Raw genomic sequence first — 19,401 nt, forward strand, 5'->3', positions numbered from 1 at the left:
AGGGGTAGCGGCGCATGTGTGGCCGACCTCAGGTAGGAATATCTAATCCTATCTGGGGTTGATTACAGATTTCCATGTGCGGCAGTAGCCACTTACCATCAGGTGGACTGCATGCTCGTCTGCTACTCTTAGATAACAAATAATAATATGAAAGTGTTGATTTGTGTGTGCTATAATACAGTACTTATAAAAGCTACAACAAACTTAAAGCTAATTTCGGTATTAAGCTTCGGTATTTCTTGAATAAAACTCTTGAATGTTCATTTTCCTTCTTGCCAATTTCTTAATTTTATGTAGTAATAAAAAGTTAAATTTGTTATACCTCATTTTTATTTTCAATTACTTTTTATTGTCCTTAATTACTTTCAGTTTCACATTCTAGTGTAGTGTACGGCTTACTATACTCTTTGGTGTATGCTATAATTATACACTGTCCGTATACCATACTCTATAATGTATGGAAGGCAGTTAACCATAGAGTACAGTTAACCATGACCCAAAAATGACGATTGTTCATTCTTTTGCATCCTCTACTTAACCCTTACAGGTAGAGTTCCCAAAATTCCTTTAAAGCTGATTTACGTTACTGTTGCGTTATACTTAAATCTATAGGGTTCATCAAAATGCTTATTCTATATTATTAATTGATTACATAGTCATGTTTACAAAAAAACTCTCCAATGTCTTCATAATAAGAGTGAGGTATATAGTCTTTAGCAGCATCTGTAACTCATTGCACTATAAAAGTAATAGTTTGAGTGCTAAACAGGAATATATGAAACGGAATTTAAATAGGAACAAAGGGTTTGATGTAAAAGTTTATTATTCATAAAATTTTCAATGTTCAATGAAATAAAATACTATTAATTTAAATATCATAGAATTTAATTAGGGTACATACAAACATTTTGTAATGTTGGAGTATAATGATCAAACTAATAAGCACTTCTTTTGAGTAGCGAGTGACAATTTTAATTAAGTAGCTGTTTACCTGCTTTATACATGAGAGGAGTCAATGTAAAATTAGCATTGCATCGTAGCAGTTACAAAAATATATTTATCATAAATTATTCTAATCAATATATGCAATAAATAATCTCATAAAAAAGTATGACAATATTGTAATTGGTCTTCGTTAACGTTTCTAGAATAATGCAGTGTAGTAAGCAAGTAGAAAAGTTTACAATAATGAAAAGATCGGGTGACTCCTCCCATACTATAACAATAACAATCTATTCAATGACCATCATCCTTCATCTCATAGAGTTCGAATCGGTTAAAACATTCCACATAACTATTACGTATCTCTATTATAAAGGAAATCACACTGATATTTGGAAAGCCAACAAAACAAACATAAGCATCCACTAATAAGTGTTAGCGAAAACAAGGAAGTAAAATCCGGTTAACGTTCGTCACCGGTCTGACCCGTGACGGCTGCGGCGCGCCTGCGACTCTATATTTACAACGGATACTCTCTAACATCGACGGCCACAAGGTTCACCCCCGAGTGCGAGTGCGACTCGCCGGAATCGCTCGGACCCGACGGCTCCGGCTCCGGGATAAATAATAATACGTAGACTACCGTAATACCTAACGAATAAACATTAAATAGTTTTATCTACCGACGACTGTACACGACGCGGCGTGCGGCGCGTCACTGACGAGCGGCGGTCACTCGCGGGCGACGTCGCTCGGCGAGCGGCGCGACGCCATCGGGCGACACCGCGCGGCGGGCGGCGCGTCGCCGGCGGGCGGGGGCGGGCGCGCGCGGCGGCGGCGCGTGCCGGCGGGCGGCGGGCGGCGCCGGGCGGCCTCCTACCTGCCCTCGGGCAGCTGCCGCGCGGCGCCGTGCGCGCGCGCTGCCGCCTCCTGCCACACCACACGCGAGTTATGTTGCGTTCAAGGAAAGCTGTCACTGACGCGTGCTGCGCGATTCGCGGGCATGTCAGCGCCGCCGTTAGCGGTACAAAGATAACGTTGCATGATGTCATTTCGTGCCGATTCATTCGCGATGGATCCGGTTTTTACATGAAGCCACATACTTCAGACTCAAAATTGAATTCGTAGCTCGCGTGACTGACATCTAAGTTCATTATGTACATGTGATACGTGCACGCTTTTTCCATACACATATGAAGACAGAACTTATATAAATGTGGTCAAAATCATCAGTCTTCGGAACTTTGCAGTAAATAAAGATTTCTTTTCTGAGCTTCCGATCCAAATCTTGTAAATCAAATTCAATAGATGTTTCTTTATCATCGAAACTGGCGAAATTAAATTTTGGTTTTCACGAATTTTGACGACTGCTTAGCGCGGTGCATAAATGGTGCGTGTAGCACACTAGTCAACCGCGTCAACTAGCTTCACGAGCGGGTCCCGCCGCGCGGTGATGGTGTTGGTGTCGGCGCGGCGTTAGCAGTGCGCGAAGGGGGCGTCTACCTTGGTGCGCGGCTGCGGCTTGGTGCGCGGCAGCGGGTGTGCGGGCGCGGCGGGCGGCGCGGGCAGGGCGGGCGGCGCGGCGGGCGCACGCGGCGCGGGCAGGGCGGGCGGCGCGGGCGGCGCGGGCGCGCGCGGGGCGGGCGGCGGCGCGGGCGGCGCGCGCCCCAGCGACGCCAGCATCAGCCCGCGGAGCAGCGCCGCGCGGGACTCCGCCTCGGCGCTGTCGGTACCTTCCGTCGAACCTGTTCGATACAGATCATCTTATTAATTTAAAGTAGCTACTTAACTGCCTGTGAAGGTAGAGTAACGTCCTTGCGAAAAGCTCTCATGTTGTAAGTAGAATCATATCATCATAATCAGAATCACATAACATAATCAGAACCGTTTTTGTTCCACGATTATAACGATACGAATCTTTAATGCCCCAGTATGTCATTTTTTTGTTGTAAACAGAGTGTCCTTCGACCAATTTATGAAACAATTTACATCCACCTTGTTTTGCTACATATTTCTTTTTCTTGTAATTTTTTCCCAGTGTATTTTTTTTTTCATGAACTTGGTCGTTTCCCGACTAGATAAATAGATACTTTTAAGCTAATAATGCACTTTTTTGCACAAAATTGTCTTGATAACTCCTTTCATCATTTTTCATCTATCCAAGTCCACTTAAAAAAAATCATCCTGTAAGCATAGATTAGTAAAGATTACTCACTCCTAACAAGAAAATGTACCCAGTTTTGAGAATTGAAATAGTTGTGTAAAAAAGTTTTGCCACGTGTCTGCGTGCTAAAATGTCCCTAAAATATTTGAAATAATTATTTATTTATTATGTAAATTACGCAGTATTAGTTATTTATTCGTAAATTTTCTCTAAAAATATTTTTATTTGTCGAGAATTTAAAAAAAGAACTTACTAATAAGCCGTTTGTGGCTTCATTCAATTTGAAGGCGGCGAAGTATCTTTACTAATCTATGCCTGTAAGTAAGAGTGTGCGAGTGTTGTTTACCGAGGAAGCCAGCGAGGAGGAACTGCGAGTCGGCGGCGTCGGGCTGCGGCGGCGGCTGCGCGGCGGGCTGCGGCGCCGGCGGGGGCGCGCCGCCCGCGCTGCCCGCCGCGCCGCCCGCCGCGCGCCGCGGCAGCCGCTCCAGCTGCTGCCGGGCCGCCTGCGCACAAACACAATTAATGTTGCCAACATAACTAGAGTCGAACCATTACGAACGTGCGAGCTGAGTCATAAAAGATGACGTCAAAGGAATGTGACAATGCCGCACAACTCGATATAGATAAAGGGATGCTGCTCGGACGCAGGCAGCTATAATTAAAGGACGCTTTTTTTGATGACTAAAGAAATAATGCAAAAATATAAATATGGATGCTATTAAAATACCTTTAAAAATACACCCTAAAAATATTTTACATTATTTCCTTAACGTTTCCTTGATTACCTGCTACTGACTATCGACAAATCCGTTTGTTCTTACGCACAACACTAGAAGTGCGAGCGAGAGATGCGATATGCCCATAAGTGTGCACGAGACATGTGATAAAAATGATTTATAATTCACTTCGCACGTTCGTAATGGCCCGACTATAGTGGTGCCGCTTGATATGCTACTATTGATACACTATCGATAATCTATCGATAGTGTGTAAGTGAAAATATCGATAGGACTATCGGTATTATCAATAAAACCGATACTATCGACTATATCGATAGTAAAATATGTCAATATTATAGACACTATCGATCATATCTAACTTTGATAGTCGCTGTACTATCAATACTATCAATAACACTGTACTATCAATACGTATTGAATGCTATCAATACTATCGATTGTGTCGATACTATCGCTAGTCCAATCGATATCGTAACTGATTTTAGAAGTCAACCATCGATAGTGTAACTATCGATTGTTCGGCATCGCTATAAATGCTAACCAGTGGCGGATTAAGGTCGTCGGACGCCCAGAGCGGAAAATTGTGACCGTCAGAATGGCCGGTCACTACCCATATTTTACATCGAAATAATTACTAAAAGTTGCTACCTAGTTGCTACTAGTTGCTATTAATTGCTACTAATTGCTACCTTCGATAAAAAAAAGATAAACTACTTTTTAAGGTGACCGTCCATTCTGACATCAGGATGGCCGGTCACCTATCCAGTGAGAAGAAACTGCGCAAATGAATAAAGTTTTTTTGGAATCAATAGTTGCTACCAAATTGCTACCTTCAAATGCATCGTATTGGACTTCATAGCTTTTAAGGATAAAAAAATATTACGGATTTAATATAAGAGGTCTAAACGCCTGTATAATTAAAAGAGAAAACCCGAAATTAAATATATTACGCTTATACATTAGGTAGCAATTAGTAGCAATTAATAGCAACTAGTAGCAACTAGGTAGCAACTTTTAGTAATTATTTCGATGTAAAATATGGGTAGTGACCGGCCATTCTGACGTTCACGGAAAATTGCAAAAAGAAAAGTGTAAAAAGGTGATTTGATTTAACAAAATTACAAATGTGTCATAGACTTAGTCACCGAAAATTATGTATAATTCCGGTGACCTTTTGACAACCTTTTTTAGCAACAGTGATTGCCAAGAATCGGGGGTCCAATGCAGGCCGCTTCTTAAAGTCCGTCAGAGTTGCTAACACAACTACACGTTCAAATATTACACCATTCGAATGCAAATACCATGAACTCGAAACAAATGCATTTTTTAATCAAGCGTGCCTTCAATTCCCTCCTCCAACTGATATTGGTACTAATTGCATTTGGCGAAATTCACGGTAATTATATGTTTTAAATTGAATAGACCTTAGCATATCGAACCGAAGAAAGCAATAACAATCATAAAATAAATTATGTGTAACTTTTATGATAAAAATTGTTTTATTTTCTTTTCTTTACTAAAATACCACAGAATATCGTACAATAAAGAAAAAAAATTACACAATCTCTTTTACACCAATAGACAATAATTACGTAATTATTATTATTAATCGGCTAATGCCATTCAGGTATTATAAATTAATTAGTAGCAAATTTTAATTTATAAGTAGCAAGTAATTAATAGCAATTAATTAGTAGCAAGTTTTATATAATTTTGTTGAATTTTTTCAAACCTTATACAGGTAGAACACACTGGACTGTAATACATACATAATATCTGTGTAATAACTGCGTTCTAGCAAATAAAGAATATGAATTTGAATAATTAATATAAAATATTGGTGAATACTAACGGTGGCCTGCTGTCGTTCGAGCTGCAGTTGCATCTGCAGCTGCTGCAGCTGGCTGGGCGTGCCGGGCTGGCCGGCGCCGCGCCGCACGCCCGACAGCTGCGAGAGCAGCTCCGCGATCGGGTCCACCACCGCGTCGCGCGACGACGGCGACAGCGACGAGATGCCGCCGCTCGTGCTAGACCAGCGGGCGGAACGGACACTAACGGTTACACTTCGCTTACGACACATCCGTTATCTCTTTTTATATAATATAAGCAGTGGCGGCGTAAGACCTAAATTTTGTATGAGCAAAATACATTTTGCGGGGCCGTCTGCCACATACAATGTAAACAGTGACGGACTAAGGACGTCGAAGGCCCGGGGCGGAAAGTGGAATGGATGCCCCTAGTCTTAAAAAGTTGATTTGATTTTACAAAATTACAAATGTCACATAGACTTATTAGCCGACAAATACGTTTTTTTTTCGTTGTCCGCTAGAGAAGCTCCTCGTCTCCACGCATTACGCCGCCATTTAATATAAAAGTAGCATGCAGTCCACCTGATGGTAACTGGCTACTCTCGCCCGTGTACAGCAATCAACCCCAGATAAAATTAGATTCCTACCTGAGGTCGCCCAAAAATGCCGCTACCCCTGAGAACTAAGCCTCAAAAAAGTATGTCTCCCCTCAAAAAGGTGGTGCCCTTTAAACCAAGCAGCGCTTAACACTGCTGTTATAAGACAGAAATAAGTGGTTTTAATTCTGCCTTATTTGCATTAAGCATATTGTTAAAGATGGATTTGGTTGCTTTATTTCATACAAGGAATTCGTGCAATTTACTTAATACAAAAGATACTACATAGTCAATTATACGAATGTTTTGAGTTTTACTGCGTTTTCAGTTTGCAAATACGCAAATATGCATAATCAAAAACAGATGATGCGTAAGCAACTTTGTCCTTGTGTGAATCATCCCAGATACGGATTTATTTTTATCGAATCGTATCGTTTCTTTGTCCTTTAATTACTTTCTCAAATCCACCTGCAGCTTGTATGATTAACCAATTATAATAAGGTAAATATATTAAAATATTTTAATACACATACACGTAAATCATAATGAAATACAATTACACGCTATTGTTTCATAGATATTATGAGAACTAAGAAAGTGTTTGATTATATCTATGGTTTATATATTTAACTCTTAGTAGTTTATAATGCTCATCTCATGATAATATAATTATTATTGGAGACAATTGTTTTACTTATTGCGAGGGTTAAAAAGAATAGTTCTTATAGGACAAAACTGTACTATTTAAAAACAGATTATTTCGGGATTTTCGTAAAGATAAATCTTAAAAGGAAAAATAAAATAATATTATTTCTGACGTACGGAATTAAAAAAAAAAATGGAACGTTGTCTACTTAACGTAAAAGTAAAACAGAGTCTACTTGTTTACTTTGTAGTAAGTTCACAATAGAATATTGGCTAGGCAATAAGCAGAATCGGATACTAAGAACCGACATACATAAAAGCTGTGCGACGCGGTACTGCAACGCAAATCTTGTTGCTACAGAACATGCGCAGTTCATGGAAAATGCAATACGTTGCACGTCGCACATTTCTGCGGTGAAACAATTGGCGAAGACGTTTTGATGATGGCATCATGGAAGTACCACCGTATCAACCGTATCAATGATACGGGGCCCCTGAGTAACAGGGTAGTAACAGAGTAACGTTGTGTTAAATATTATACACGAATTTCACAAAAAAGTACTAAAGAAGTTTTCACTTAAAATTAAAAATGAATAATTTCTTGGGGCAACAATTGTCTAAACAGGGCCCATTTTTTTTACTTTTTTTTTAAGAAACGCCACTGGGCGACATCGCACCATTTTACGTATGCCGATCCCTAATCGCACACAAAGCACAGTACACACAATGTACACTAATATAATAGTTACCTAAACTGCATGTTGGTGCGGCGCGCGCGACTGACGCCGCGGCCCGACGGGGGCATGCGCCGCACGCCGCCGTGCCGGATGCCGCTCGGCTCGTCGTGAACATCAGTTACGGATAATCATTCAAATTACATGGAAAATCCCGAATAATAGGGAAAAATAGAACAGGAAATAGTTGTAATAATAGATAGATGACCCATACAAATTGGATGAGTCGTTTTTGAGAAAATCGCGACATACAAATATACATACATACATACATACAAAGCGATCGAATACAAAACCAGCCTTTTTGAAGTCGGTTAAAAATCGTTCAGATCCTGTTACAAAGACACTGATCAGTGTTTTGTAACAGGATATGATCGGATACTAAATATAAATAATGCATTTATGCATGCCCATTCATTACGAGAGTTGATTTTTGTAATTTTTCGACTGCCTCTTTATTTTGAGATTTGTCTTAAACTCAATCAGAATCACATGGCTTATACCGTTGGAGTGCAAAGTTAATATTATAAATTTCTATCTTCTAAAGTAATGTTATTTGTCATATCGTTTGAACAAAACATATTATTACTTAAAAAAATCTATATGATAATGTGTTTCCCCAATAGACCAGAATTTAGAAATTCTCAATTATTTTATGTAAATTTACACTAATATTATAAAGAGGAAAACTTTGTTTGTTTGTTTGGTTGTAATGAATAGGCTCAAAAACTACTGGACCGATTTTAAAAATTATTTCACCATTCGAAAGCTACAGGCTATATTTTATATCAAATATATTTGTCAGCTAGTTTTTTATAAACCAAATTATTTTTATTCTTCTGTTAAAATATGACTGAAGATTAAGTAACATAATTATTTAATAATTTAGTAAATATTGTCAATATAATATAAATAAACTACATTTATAACTCAACTTAACTAGTAAAAGTAAAAATCAAATTTAAAAATAAAATATTAAAATGTACTAACTAAATAACCTGACCTGTAGCAGATAGTAAGCCCAATACCCACAATGGTAGCATTGACCTTGCCACAAGATGCAACAATGACAAGGGAAGCCATATAACTCCCTACAAGCTTAATCACATCTACACTTTGGAAATATTCCCAGCATGATAAAATTACAACCTAATTGAACTTGCACTTTGAAATATATTCATAGAAATAGTTATCCTTGAATAATTTTCAAGTTTTTTTAAACCCATAAAAAGGTGCAAAATATTTTATCGATGATATTGTACAGTTCTGAAAAATATATTTAAAGCAAATAACTTGCAAAATTATGGCTTATCAGTGTAGTTGTAAATGAACGTTACTTTTAAATACTTTGCTGTGTGAGTTATAGAAATCAATAATATTCTAAACTTTTCATGCAAATATAATGATTGTTTTTTTTAAAAGGATATTAAAAATGATATTAGATCTCTGGGTCCAGTTCGGTGCTCGAGGGTGAGATGACCAGCAAAATCATCAGTCACAAAGTTTGGCTCCCCACCAGGCAAGGAGGCGCACACAGGACACACCACCTAGAATGATTATTATGTTCATTATTTGAATCATCTAGAAAAAATAAAATGTATTCCTAAAAAAAAACAAATAGATAGAAAGTACTCAAGGGTATAGTCTACGTAAAACTGCTAGTCCCCTCTGAATGTAGAAATGAATCGTGTCGCCTTAGCAAATTGTATGACAACAGTAGCTCGCAACAACTTCAGAGCGGACTAGCATTTTGGCGTGGACTATAATAATGATGAAAATAATTACTTTATAGAAAAATATACCCATCCACACCAGTCCAGAAATTAATATAAGGACTTCCTGAATTTCAGGACAGTATGTGATTGTGCCACATAAACTTATTTATAATGCGATTTTTTCTTACACTTTCCATATTTGTGGCAAGTAGGTCTACTTCTGGTGGGCAATAAATGACAGCCACAGTTCCAGATAAAGTGAATGAGTCATCAATCTTTTGTCGTGTGAAAGTGGACTCCATGATATTTATTGACAGTACTACCATAATAGAAATGTATTATTGTTCCTTTAGAGGAAAATGGAACATCTACGTAAAAAAGTGTGTTAAAAATAACTTGATATGGGCAGCTTATAACATATGGCATTAAAAGAGGTCAAATAATAATTTAATTTTGGTACTCTAGTCTGACGATTTATTTGTTTGGCAAAGTATTTGTGGATCTGTCAAATCATCCAGAGTAAGTGGCAGTAAGCTTCTTGAAGGCCCGAAGTAACAATGTTGAATGAGGGACAGGGCAATAATGTTGAATGAAGCGTGAGTGAAAAGTTGAACTACACCCAGGTTGAAAGTTGAATGAGTATAAGAGGTTGATCTAATTTTAGAAGCTTTTAACAATTTACAAGGCGAGTTGTACACATATGGAGGCCCCCAGGACCAGTGGCCTGGGGCAGACCTCAACCCTTAGTTGGTTAGTGCCCAGTATGATGGAATATATATATTATATATTATATAATATTCCATTCCATTATAATTTGTTGCTATTGTTTTTATATACAAATTGATCTACTAAACTGACCCAAATCAATTATTAATATACACTAACTGACTAAATTGACTCAATTTACTAATAATTATGTAAATATAATTTAAAACCAAATATAACATAAAAACAATAGAATTTACCTCACATACACTGACAATCATACATCACAAAAAAAGCTAGTCAAACTATGTATTACTTCAGAACTCACAGCGAGTGTGGTATCAGCGTGTTCCGCGGTAACATGCTCCATGAGGGCAGTGTCCGACAACCCCATGCGGTTGCAAAACGGACATGTGTAAGCTTGTGGTTGCTCCAAGGCAAGTGTCTCTCCGCCATAGTAGAGATCTAGAATTATACATTACAAAAACTTATTATTACCATGTCACACATTTTTCAAAATAATACAACTTTACATCATGTTTACAGCACAGTGTAGCTTGATTAAATAAACATTTATTTTAGTTCATCCCAAATACAAAGATTTAAATTTTATTTCGATGAATAATTCAGATGTGATATCTTTATTTCACCCTTTTCAGAATATAAATTACTCTCCCATCATTTTGGTCACACATTCTACTTATTTTTTGGTAAAATGGTGTAAGATAATTTGGATTTTCTATTAATCTTGTTCTTGTTTCTGATGCTTTCATATAAACACTAGTAACTCATACTTATGCATTATTCTTAGTAAAAATTTGACCACTTTTATACTGTTTTGAAGTAAATAGACGCAAGGAATTAATAAATTTTCTAAAATTATATTCAATATTAACATATTTGCATATACCTTTTATAAATTACTCTTCATTGAACCTTCAAATTAAACAAAGCAGGTACCATAGTCTAATAAGCAATATTTAATACAATTTGTATTATTATAATAACAAAAACAAAAACAAATGAATATAAGAAAATGAAAATGCAAAATTCTGTGATTTCACTAGTATCAATAATGCATTTATATTTTTAAGGAAATTCCATAAAATGGTATGATTACATTTTTTAAAAAACTTATTAAGTAAAATTTTAAAGGATTGCATTAATCTTGACCAAGCCCCAGATAAAAGCTTATGTGTCAAATGTAGGCCAGTTGACTGGGTGGAGGATAAACACAAAAGGCTCACCAAAATCACTCCTAGAAAGAATACATTGCATGGGGTGCTCTGTTGTATGTTGGTTCGTGGTGGCGCCGGACTCATAGCAAGCTGCGCACAAATCGTAGTCGATGCAAATCAAACATTTGTATCGTCGTCCTCTGAAGTTATTTTTCAAACAAGAATCACAGCTGATTCCTGAAATTATGTCAATAATAGTAAAAAAATATTGAAAATATACTCGGACAATGCGAGATTTCGAAATAAAATCGATAAAAACATTATTATTTAGCCTGTTTATAAGACTGAAAGTCAAGAAATTTACAATGACAAAAGCATCGTACAAATTTTGATTATCATTACCCACCTTCATGGCGATTCATTTTCGCCAGAAAACGTCGCCGAAACGAGCACTTCTTGGCACCAGAGTTACTGCTACTATTTGAGGTATTTTTATTACTAATTCTAAAATAAGTAGCACAACATATAATACACTAAAATACAAGATTTTAACAAAAATTTCCAAGCAAACCTAACCCAACCAGGCCATAATGACGTCACATAATGAATCAATGTTGCCATCTGCAAAATATACATGCTAGTTACCTTAAAAACTCTGAAAATAATATATTTTAATAGCTAAATTAAAATATTATTCGTATGCATTGAAATATAATAGAGATATACTTAAGAATGCTTAAATGCTTATTATGTGGAGAATGCTTCGATATGATTCGGATTTATTTATTTCCAATGATCATAAATTTAAAACAATAGACAATATAATCAAGTTAATTTAGGTGCACCGCATATTGTATAAACTTTTATATTATGACTGCATCCATCTGGTAAGACAGAAACAAGTCCCAAAATTATTTTCTTTTTTATGAAATTACTAAAAGAATATAAGCAAAATATTATATATAAAAATGTGTGCGTCATTTAATCACTGCCTTTTTTTTGTATTTTTTATCTGCACGAATTTTCAGTAAAAAAAAATATACTCTGTGACACAAGATGTCATTGTTTGACATAGACCATAGACAATTAGACATACATTTTGTGTTGTTGAAGCTTGAAGGTTTTGTTTTAGCGGTATTAGCGTATGAAATTGAGGTTTATAGTCTTGCAACTGGAAATTGATAAATTTAACGAGTTATAATGTCGGATACAACAAATACTGATGTAACTAAAATGAAAGTAGTGGACCTACGCAAAGAATTGAAATCACGTGGATTATCATACGCTGGTGACAAAGCGGAGCTAGTGGCTAGGCTCCAAGCAGCACTCGCTCAGGATGATCACGGTGATATTAATTTAGATTCAGACGAAATCGATTCTGACGGAGTTCTGGAATACGAAGACGAAAAGAGTCAAACAGATATATTGGACGATACGGGTGTAGATACATTAAATGAAGAAATGGCGCTTGCAGATCAGTCTCCCGAAAAACCGGCCAATGGACAACCTAAACCGCACAAAACACTTAAAAGGAAGCTGGTACAGGACACTAACAAGGAAAAGTCAGACGAAAAACTTGAAAATTCTACAGCCAGAAAAATTGTTTTAAACAGGACCATTTCATTATCTACTACCAACACTAAAACAGCGGAAGAAACCACAGAAGACGCACCAAAGGTGGAGACCACTGAAACTAGCAACAAAGTAAGGATAACTGCAGATTTGGATCCAAAAACAAGGTTGGAGATGCGGGCCAAACGTTTTGGTTTACCTGTCAAAGTATCAGAAGCAGATAGGAAGGAGGCGAGGAAGCAGAGGTTTGGCCAATCCGCCTCGAGTACCACTAGTGTCACATCTAGCATGCCCACTGGCTCCCTCGCCAGTAACATGGAAAAACTGAAGAAAAGAGCAGAGAGGTTTGGACAATCTGTCTCTGCCATTATGTCAGATATTGAAAACAAGGAGAGATTGGAAAAACGCAAAGCTAAATTTGCAACAGTAAAGTAGCTCAACAATATTGACTTCTTAATCATTGGATTTTTGTGACTATATATTGACTTTGTTATACATTCAATTCAAATTCGAAGCATTTTTCACTCTACTGAGAATTATTTACTAAAATATCATCTTTCTTTTAAATCTATACTTATAAAGACTTAATACAAATATAAAGATATAATATAAAGCAGGTTTTACGATTCAATGGAAGGGTGTAGAATTCAGTTGACTTATATGAGGAGGCCATCTTTATCTTAAGGAGTGATGAGGCATTTGTAATCAACTTCAAGCGGAATCCCAATTCTATATGAAGTTAGTTACAGGTGTCTATGGGTGGTAGAGACCATTTGCCATCAGATGTAAAAAAGTAAAAAAGTTTTGCCACGTCTCCATGCTAAAATGTCCCTAAAATATTTATAATAATTATTTATTTATTATGTAAGTTACGCAGTCATTTATTCGTAAATTTTCTCTAAAAATATTTTTATTTGTCAAGAATTAAAAAAAAGAACTTACTAAGATAAGCCGTTTGTGGCTTCATTCAATTTCAAGGCGGTGAAGTATCTTTACTAATCTATGGTTTTTCTATATATATTAATATAAAAGACACTGTCTTATATTTGTATATATATAGCAAGGATATGATTGATATCTTTGTATATATAACAAGTATACCTATCTTTATTGTGACTAACTTTAAGAATATGTTAATATTAAGTTTCATTTTGTAACTAAATGTAGGGGATATAAAAATAATAGTTTTGACTTGTAATTAGCAAATAGAACTTAGTTTAAATTAATTCTTCTAGTATAGAAAATAATGTGACATTTTTAAGTGTAAAAGTAATAAAAAACATGTTTTATGAGTATTTACCAGTCTATGACATTATTGTTACCTTACAATTTGTTCCTATCTCCAACATAGATTAGGAATCTCCAATGGTAATTCTAGTTTGGTTCAGATTAGGTACTTTGAATCCTTTCATATTTTTGTTTTTAAATTGAATTAAAATGTTACCCTACACAATATTTTTAATTTTAAAGTTAATATAACAAACCTCAAACCTAATTTCCTTCCCATATTTTATGAAAGTAATAAAATTGATCTCAATTTTATTTTGAAATATAACTATCCCATAGGCTCAGGATTTTGTGAAGGGCTTGTAACAAACCACAGATTCCAATAAAAATAAGTCATCATTCCTACTTCTGAAAGATTTTAGGGGCCCCTCTATATATCTCCCCAGAGTCATAGGTAGATATTTATCATACATGACAAGTCTTGATTTCTGGTACTAATATAAAAAATGAAAAATGATATATTAAAAAATAAATATATTTGTAGAAGTTTAATAGAAATCATTTTTTCTTAAATATAGCTTATCACTTCTACTACTCTAGGTCACAAAAAGGAAGCTCATTAAAATCTTCAGGAGAAACATTTATTTCTGGGTAGGATACCAATGCCTCAGGTTTCTGCTCATGGAAATCTTGTGGTATATGCATGCTATACTCCATATAGGGTTCCTTGTGCAAGAGTGCCCATCTGGTTGCAATATCCTTATGTAAACATTTCCTAAATGCCATGCAATGCATATATTTCAATTTCTCATATCTTATTCGAGTAAAACCTATATGTGCAAGAGTATATCGCCAGCATTTCATATGCTTACTATTTGCACCCACATGCTTCGAATCAGGAGTATTTATTATAAGTAAACCTCCAGGTTTCAAGATGCTATAGGCTCTTTCACACGCCTTTATCCTTAGTTCTGAACTTGGAATATATTCTAGTACAAAACAGAATGTAACAATTTCAAAGCTATTCTGTTTGATTTGTTTCAACTTTCTCCCCTCCACAATTGTTTCAGATCCTATTGGAACATCTAAAAAATCACACTGCAGTACAGAGCCATTTGCAGGACACAGATCAATAGCTAAAACATCCATAAATTCATATACTTTAAAAGGATTGTAGCAACTGCCAACATCTATAAGTTTTACAGGTTCAGAAAAGGATTCATATTTATCTAATTCTATCGACATTTTAGATCCTATATCTATTTCTTTCTGTCTAAACTTTAGGTAGGATTTATTTACAAAATAGTCAAAAGACAAGTCAGCGGACCACGTGATACGAGATGAGGCGGGAGACGTTTCATCAGAACAGTTCTCTTCCCAGTGCTTTGTAGCCAATGTCTCCATGGTCCGCGCATATTGTGATAAAAGTTCATTATTTTGGCAATGCGTCTGCCAAGCTTTACCGGCACCTAATTTGGAGGAAGACTTCCGTAATGATGAGTGAACTTCTTTTAGAAAATCGGCTAACTGCTTATGTTCATCGCATGCCATATTTGTGAAAATAGTGCTATGTTGGTGCTCCACATGTGTTTCTTTTTGTTTCTCAGTCAATGTTTATCGTTATGTCGACTGAAATAAATAAAAGTATCTTCATAAGTTGAACGTTTGTCGGTCAATAACAAGAAACTAAACTTAAAGTCTAAAACAATAGCAGCAAAGAATTGAAATATAAATATTTAAAAACATTTAAATAAGGTAATAAATAAATAATTATAAATGTCAATTCAATTCAATTCATTCATCAGTTGTCACTTGTGACAGTTGTATTGTAGCGATGGCGATTCTTTCCGAAAAAGATCGATTCTTAAGTCGATTCTAATTAAAATCTGATAAATCGAAGTATAAAAAGTCTACCAAAAATTTTATTTTCGATTTGATTAAACGATAGAAAACAAAAAGGCCACTATAATAAACTTTAATCTATAAAAATCTTTTCTAGTTTTTAACGTTGTTTTTGTAATACAGAAGTGTGTTTATATGTTTTAAAGTAATTTATTTTATTTCTTTTACATACCTATGTTCATTTTAATATAATATACCCATCGTTATCGTGGTTTTTCAATATAATATGTTTGAAAAAGTCAAATTGTCAATCTTATTGAATTGAATGTCAATGTCATTTTTGTCTTATAGATTGCTGCGATATGAGCGCCAATATAATTTGAATTTCTTATTGTGCTTGTTTATATTTATGTTATTATTACTTTAAAATTTTGTAATTATTAAGTAAAAACTATCATATATAGAACTCAAAATGTGCGGTCGCACAGGCTTGTAAGTATTAATGTGCAAATATTTACACAAATGCTTATTACAAATGAATGAATTTTCTGTTTAAAAATTTTAGATCTCTTCATAACAATGCACTTCGTTGCGCTTGTGCTTATAAACCTAAAGGTGCGGAGACGTACACAAAACCCGATTGGCTAGATGAACATAACGATGGCAAGAAATATGTACCTTCTTATAATATAGCGCCAACCGATGTAACTCCAGTGATGGTCTCCGCCAGCAGGTATAAGAACGCGGCGCAAACAGACAGAGTATTAAAACCTATGATGTGGGGAATAATACCACCGTGGCATAAGGTTCTTTTAAATTACTAAATTCTTTTTATGAAAGTTAGAATTAGATTAATAAGTTTCATTAGTATGTTTGTTTGTTAACCCATTCCTGTACCATTGCTAAAAACGAATTTTCTCTCAGATCGATTTCTCACGATGTTTTGCTTTCCAAAAAAAATAAGTGAACATTCAATTCTGGTATTTCCATAACTTTGAGATCTTAGAGGCTTGTGTCTGGGATTAGAACCTTGGACCTCTCCAATGTGAGGCCTAATTATAAATCATAAGGCTACCACTAGATCACATATTTCTTACAAGTTACAGGTATTTCAGAACTGTTTAACCTATGTTTTAACTGTATTTATGTATTATTCAGGATGATTATAGAAAACATAACTTATCCACAAATAATTGCCGTTTAGAAAATATAAAGAGTTCAAAGTTGTACAGTCCAATACTGAACAATGGAGGTAGATGTATTATCATTGCTGAAGGGTTTTATGAATGGCAGACCACTATAAAGTCAAAAGTTAAGCAACCATACTACATATATGCCAAGCAGGATGAGAATACTAAGGTAAACTGGAATTTTCTTTTAATGTATGTCAGTAAATTTTCTAAAAAAATGTTCTTGGTCCAAAAATGATCTAAGATGAAAGGTTGAAAAAGGATTGGATCAGCTCCTTTGTGTTCACTATGGGTACTTTCTAAGGAATGTATATTGATACATTCCTTCTATAATCTATTGCTGAATAAATTTTACGTTTCATACATTTATATAAAAATGTAAACAAAAAATATACCATAATGTTCCCAAAGAATTAATTGAATAAATTGTAAGTTGTATTATATGAGTATTAATTTTCTTAACACCTAAAACCTTTAATTTATGCTTTGAAATAATAAATACCACCAACAATTTCCAGATGGATGAACCTCAAACTTGGAGCAATGATTACAATGAGTTGGATGGTTGGAAAGGAATTAAACTGCTTTACATGGCAGGCTTGTATCATGTGTGGCAACACAATGACACAATAATCTATTCATACTCTGTTATAACCATGGATTCTAACAACACTATGGACTGGCTACATCATAGAATGCCTGCCATCCTGGACTCTGAGAGTCAAATTGAAGTAAGACTTTTAATTTTAGTATAGTGACGACCCGCGTGGTGGAGCGGTCACCATACCGGTCTGACGTGCAGAGGGTCCCGGGTTCGATCCCAGGCCAGCCAGTTTTCTAAATGATGAATTTAGGTTTCAGATTCTGGGTCTGGGTGTTTGTGTATTTGTCTCTGTGTGGGGCTGTGAGTGTAGAAAGCGTATAGTTGTAAAGCCTTTCATGATTCTACTCCAGAAGCACCACTGTCCCTCCTTTTTCTGCCTTATAAAAGAGGTGTTAAGACTACTGTGTTATGGTTTAAAGGGGGTGACCAATGTACTTTATGGCTAAGTCCTTAGGAGGCCCAAATCATCTGCGGCAAAGTTTTAGTCCCATCTGAGGTTGATAATTGTTGTTCATGATGAACATATTATGCCACTTACTATCTGGTGGACTACTTTTACAATTTCATATACAAAAACTGTTTATAATTATAGAAATTAATCTTATAGTACTTGTTTCTTCCAGGCATGGTTAGATATTGACAATGTTAGTCCAGATATGGCTTTAGCATACCTTAAACCTGTCAAGTTATTATCCTGGCACAAAGTATCTACATTAGTCAATAATTCACGGAATAAGTCCCAAGATTGTAATAAGGACACATCTCAGAAACCTGAAAATAAACCATCACAAAAACCTTTAACAGCATGGTTTACTAAATCAGAAAAAAGAAGATCAACAGATGAAAATAATGATAATTCTCCAACGTCTAAGAAAAGTAAACAATAATGTATGGGTTTGTTAAATAAAGCAGATAAATATTTGGTAATGTTTTATTAATAATAATTCTTCAACAAATGTTTCGTTGCACATACTTATGAATTAGGATATACCCTTAAATTAATGGTCAATCTATCTAATGTTTAGCCTACCCATATCGAAATTTGACAATTTCTACTTTCTAAGACTTGTCGAATTTCCTTTGTAGGCAAAAGTCTGATAGATCGCCTATAAATAACGGACATATCTATCGGTCCTCACTACACCATATTAGCTGAACTATCAAACTCAACTTAAAGCTATATCACTTGAATCAACAAATTTTAATCAATAACAATACTAGAATACTACTTTTTCCCACTACTTTATCTGCACAGTTGCGTTTATACAACTGTTATGGGTACAACTATATTAACCATGGCTTTGCTACATACTAAATAAAATAATGACTGAAATTCTTAGTCTTATTACTGTCTATGAATACCATGTTTTTAGTTTTTTATTATTGCTATTTGTCATTTATTACTTAAAATTCCCTTTATTTAGCCTCACTTTATCAGAACTTTGTAGTCTTTGTAATGCATTCGGATCTCATTATTAAAAATTATATTTTTTTTATTAAAATTAGTCTCATTGTTTTTGCTTAATGCTTATTCACACATGAAAAAAGATACTATTGTATACTCAGTTTATATTTTATTATGTATATCAGACATTATTTTCTTCGGACCATGAACTGTTATGAAGGCACATGTATTTTGTCTATAGATTAGTACTTATCTATGACATAAACATAAAAACTACACCCAGATGTTTAAAGAACAAAATTAGATTTTTAATATAATTGCAGTGTGATATGAT

The 19,401-nt window shown here is 35.3% G+C and overlaps 4 protein-coding genes across 9 annotated transcripts; 2 read left to right on the forward strand and 2 right to left on the reverse strand.

Annotated features, from left to right (window-relative positions):
* Nucleotides 1-1,803: 1,803 nt before the first annotated feature.
* On the reverse strand, nucleotides 1,804-11,841 carry Kcmf1 (Potassium channel modulatory factor 1). 5 transcript variants are annotated; one of them, XM_073077325.1, is made up of 9 exons: nucleotides 11,634-11,841; nucleotides 11,297-11,464; nucleotides 10,378-10,514; nucleotides 9,057-9,176; nucleotides 7,645-7,739; nucleotides 5,699-5,873; nucleotides 3,453-3,609; nucleotides 2,446-2,687; nucleotides 1,804-1,872 (listed from the first exon to the last, which is right to left on the reverse strand). In XM_073077325.1, the coding sequence occupies exons 1-9, from the start codon at nucleotides 11,647-11,649 to the stop codon at nucleotides 1,819-1,821; spliced, it is 1,164 nt and encodes a 387-aa protein (XP_072933426.1). In that variant the 5' UTR covers nucleotides 11,650-11,841; the 3' UTR covers nucleotides 1,804-1,818. The 5 variants fall into 5 exon arrangements, with proteins under 5 accessions (XP_072933426.1, XP_072933423.1, XP_072933425.1 ...); XM_073077322.1 differs by having other exon boundaries at nucleotides 5,699-5,897; XM_073077324.1 differs by having other exon boundaries at nucleotides 10,366-10,514.
* A 461-nt stretch (nucleotides 11,842-12,302) lies between these two features.
* Nucleotides 12,303-13,581, forward strand: LOC140745460 (SAP domain-containing ribonucleoprotein). The gene has a single exon (XM_073077326.1). It carries the CDS (start codon nucleotides 12,428-12,430, stop codon nucleotides 13,232-13,234), a length of 807 nt encoding a protein of 268 aa, XP_072933427.1. The 5' UTR covers nucleotides 12,303-12,427; the 3' UTR covers nucleotides 13,235-13,581.
* A 964-nt stretch (nucleotides 13,582-14,545) lies between these two features.
* Nucleotides 14,546-16,198, reverse strand: Samtor (S-adenosylmethionine sensor upstream of TORC1). 2 transcript variants are annotated; one of them, XM_073077327.1, is made up of 2 exons: nucleotides 16,101-16,198; nucleotides 14,546-15,655 (listed from the first exon to the last, which is right to left on the reverse strand). In XM_073077327.1, the coding sequence occupies exon 2, from the start codon at nucleotides 15,575-15,577 to the stop codon at nucleotides 14,618-14,620; it is 960 nt and encodes a 319-aa protein (XP_072933428.1). In that variant the 5' UTR covers nucleotides 15,578-15,655; nucleotides 16,101-16,198; the 3' UTR covers nucleotides 14,546-14,617. The 2 variants fall into 2 exon arrangements, with proteins under 2 accessions (XP_072933428.1, XP_072933429.1); XM_073077328.1 differs by lacking the exon at nucleotides 16,101-16,198 and adding an exon at nucleotides 15,839-15,857.
* A 32-nt stretch (nucleotides 16,199-16,230) lies between these two features.
* On the forward strand, nucleotides 16,231-18,584 carry LOC140745464 (abasic site processing protein HMCES). The gene is made up of 5 exons (XM_073077332.1): nucleotides 16,231-16,360; nucleotides 16,434-16,674; nucleotides 17,027-17,227; nucleotides 17,577-17,789; nucleotides 18,286-18,584. Exons 1-5 carry the CDS (start codon nucleotides 16,341-16,343, stop codon nucleotides 18,547-18,549), a joined length of 939 nt encoding a protein of 312 aa, XP_072933433.1. The 5' UTR covers nucleotides 16,231-16,340; the 3' UTR covers nucleotides 18,550-18,584.
* The last annotated feature ends 817 nt before the right edge of the window (nucleotides 18,585-19,401 follow it).

Source organism: Epargyreus clarus, unplaced genomic scaffold (genome assembly GCF_041222505.1).
Source record: "Epargyreus clarus isolate Ecla_fem2 unplaced genomic scaffold, WU_Ecla_fem_2.2 ptg000010l, whole genome shotgun sequence".
In the NCBI taxonomy this organism is placed as follows: domain Eukaryota; kingdom Metazoa; phylum Arthropoda; class Insecta; order Lepidoptera; family Hesperiidae; genus Epargyreus; species Epargyreus clarus.

What these genes read in the sequence shown, in the direction of transcription:
- Kcmf1 (XM_073077321.1), bottom strand. An exon ending in TCTTTCTAGGAGTGATTTTG is followed by an intron (nt 10,515 to 11,296) that starts GTGAGCCTTTTG and finishes GTATAATTCTAG; the next exon opens with ATCTCTACTATGGCGGAGAG. An exon ending in CCTCCTCGCTGGCTTCCTCG is followed by an intron (nt 2,688 to 3,452) that starts GTAAACAACACT and finishes TGTATCGAACAG; the next exon opens with GTTCGACGGAAGGTACCGAC.
- LOC140745460 (XM_073077326.1), top strand. Translation starts at nt 12,428, where the DNA reads ATGTCGGATACAACAAATACTGATGTAACTAAAATGAAAGTAGTGGAC.
- Samtor (XM_073077327.1), bottom strand. Translation starts at nt 15,577, where the DNA reads ATGGCATGCGATGAACATAAGCAGTTAGCCGATTTTCTAAAAGAAGTT.
- LOC140745464 (XM_073077332.1), top strand. Translation starts at nt 16,341, where the DNA reads ATGTGCGGTCGCACAGGCTT. An exon ending in TAATACCACCGTGGCATAAG is followed by an intron (nt 16,675 to 17,026) that starts GTTCTTTTAAAT and finishes TGTATTATTCAG; the next exon opens with GATGATTATAGAAAACATAA. An exon ending in ACTCTGAGAGTCAAATTGAA is followed by an intron (nt 17,790 to 18,285) that starts GTAAGACTTTTA and finishes TGTTTCTTCCAG; the next exon opens with GCATGGTTAGATATTGACAA.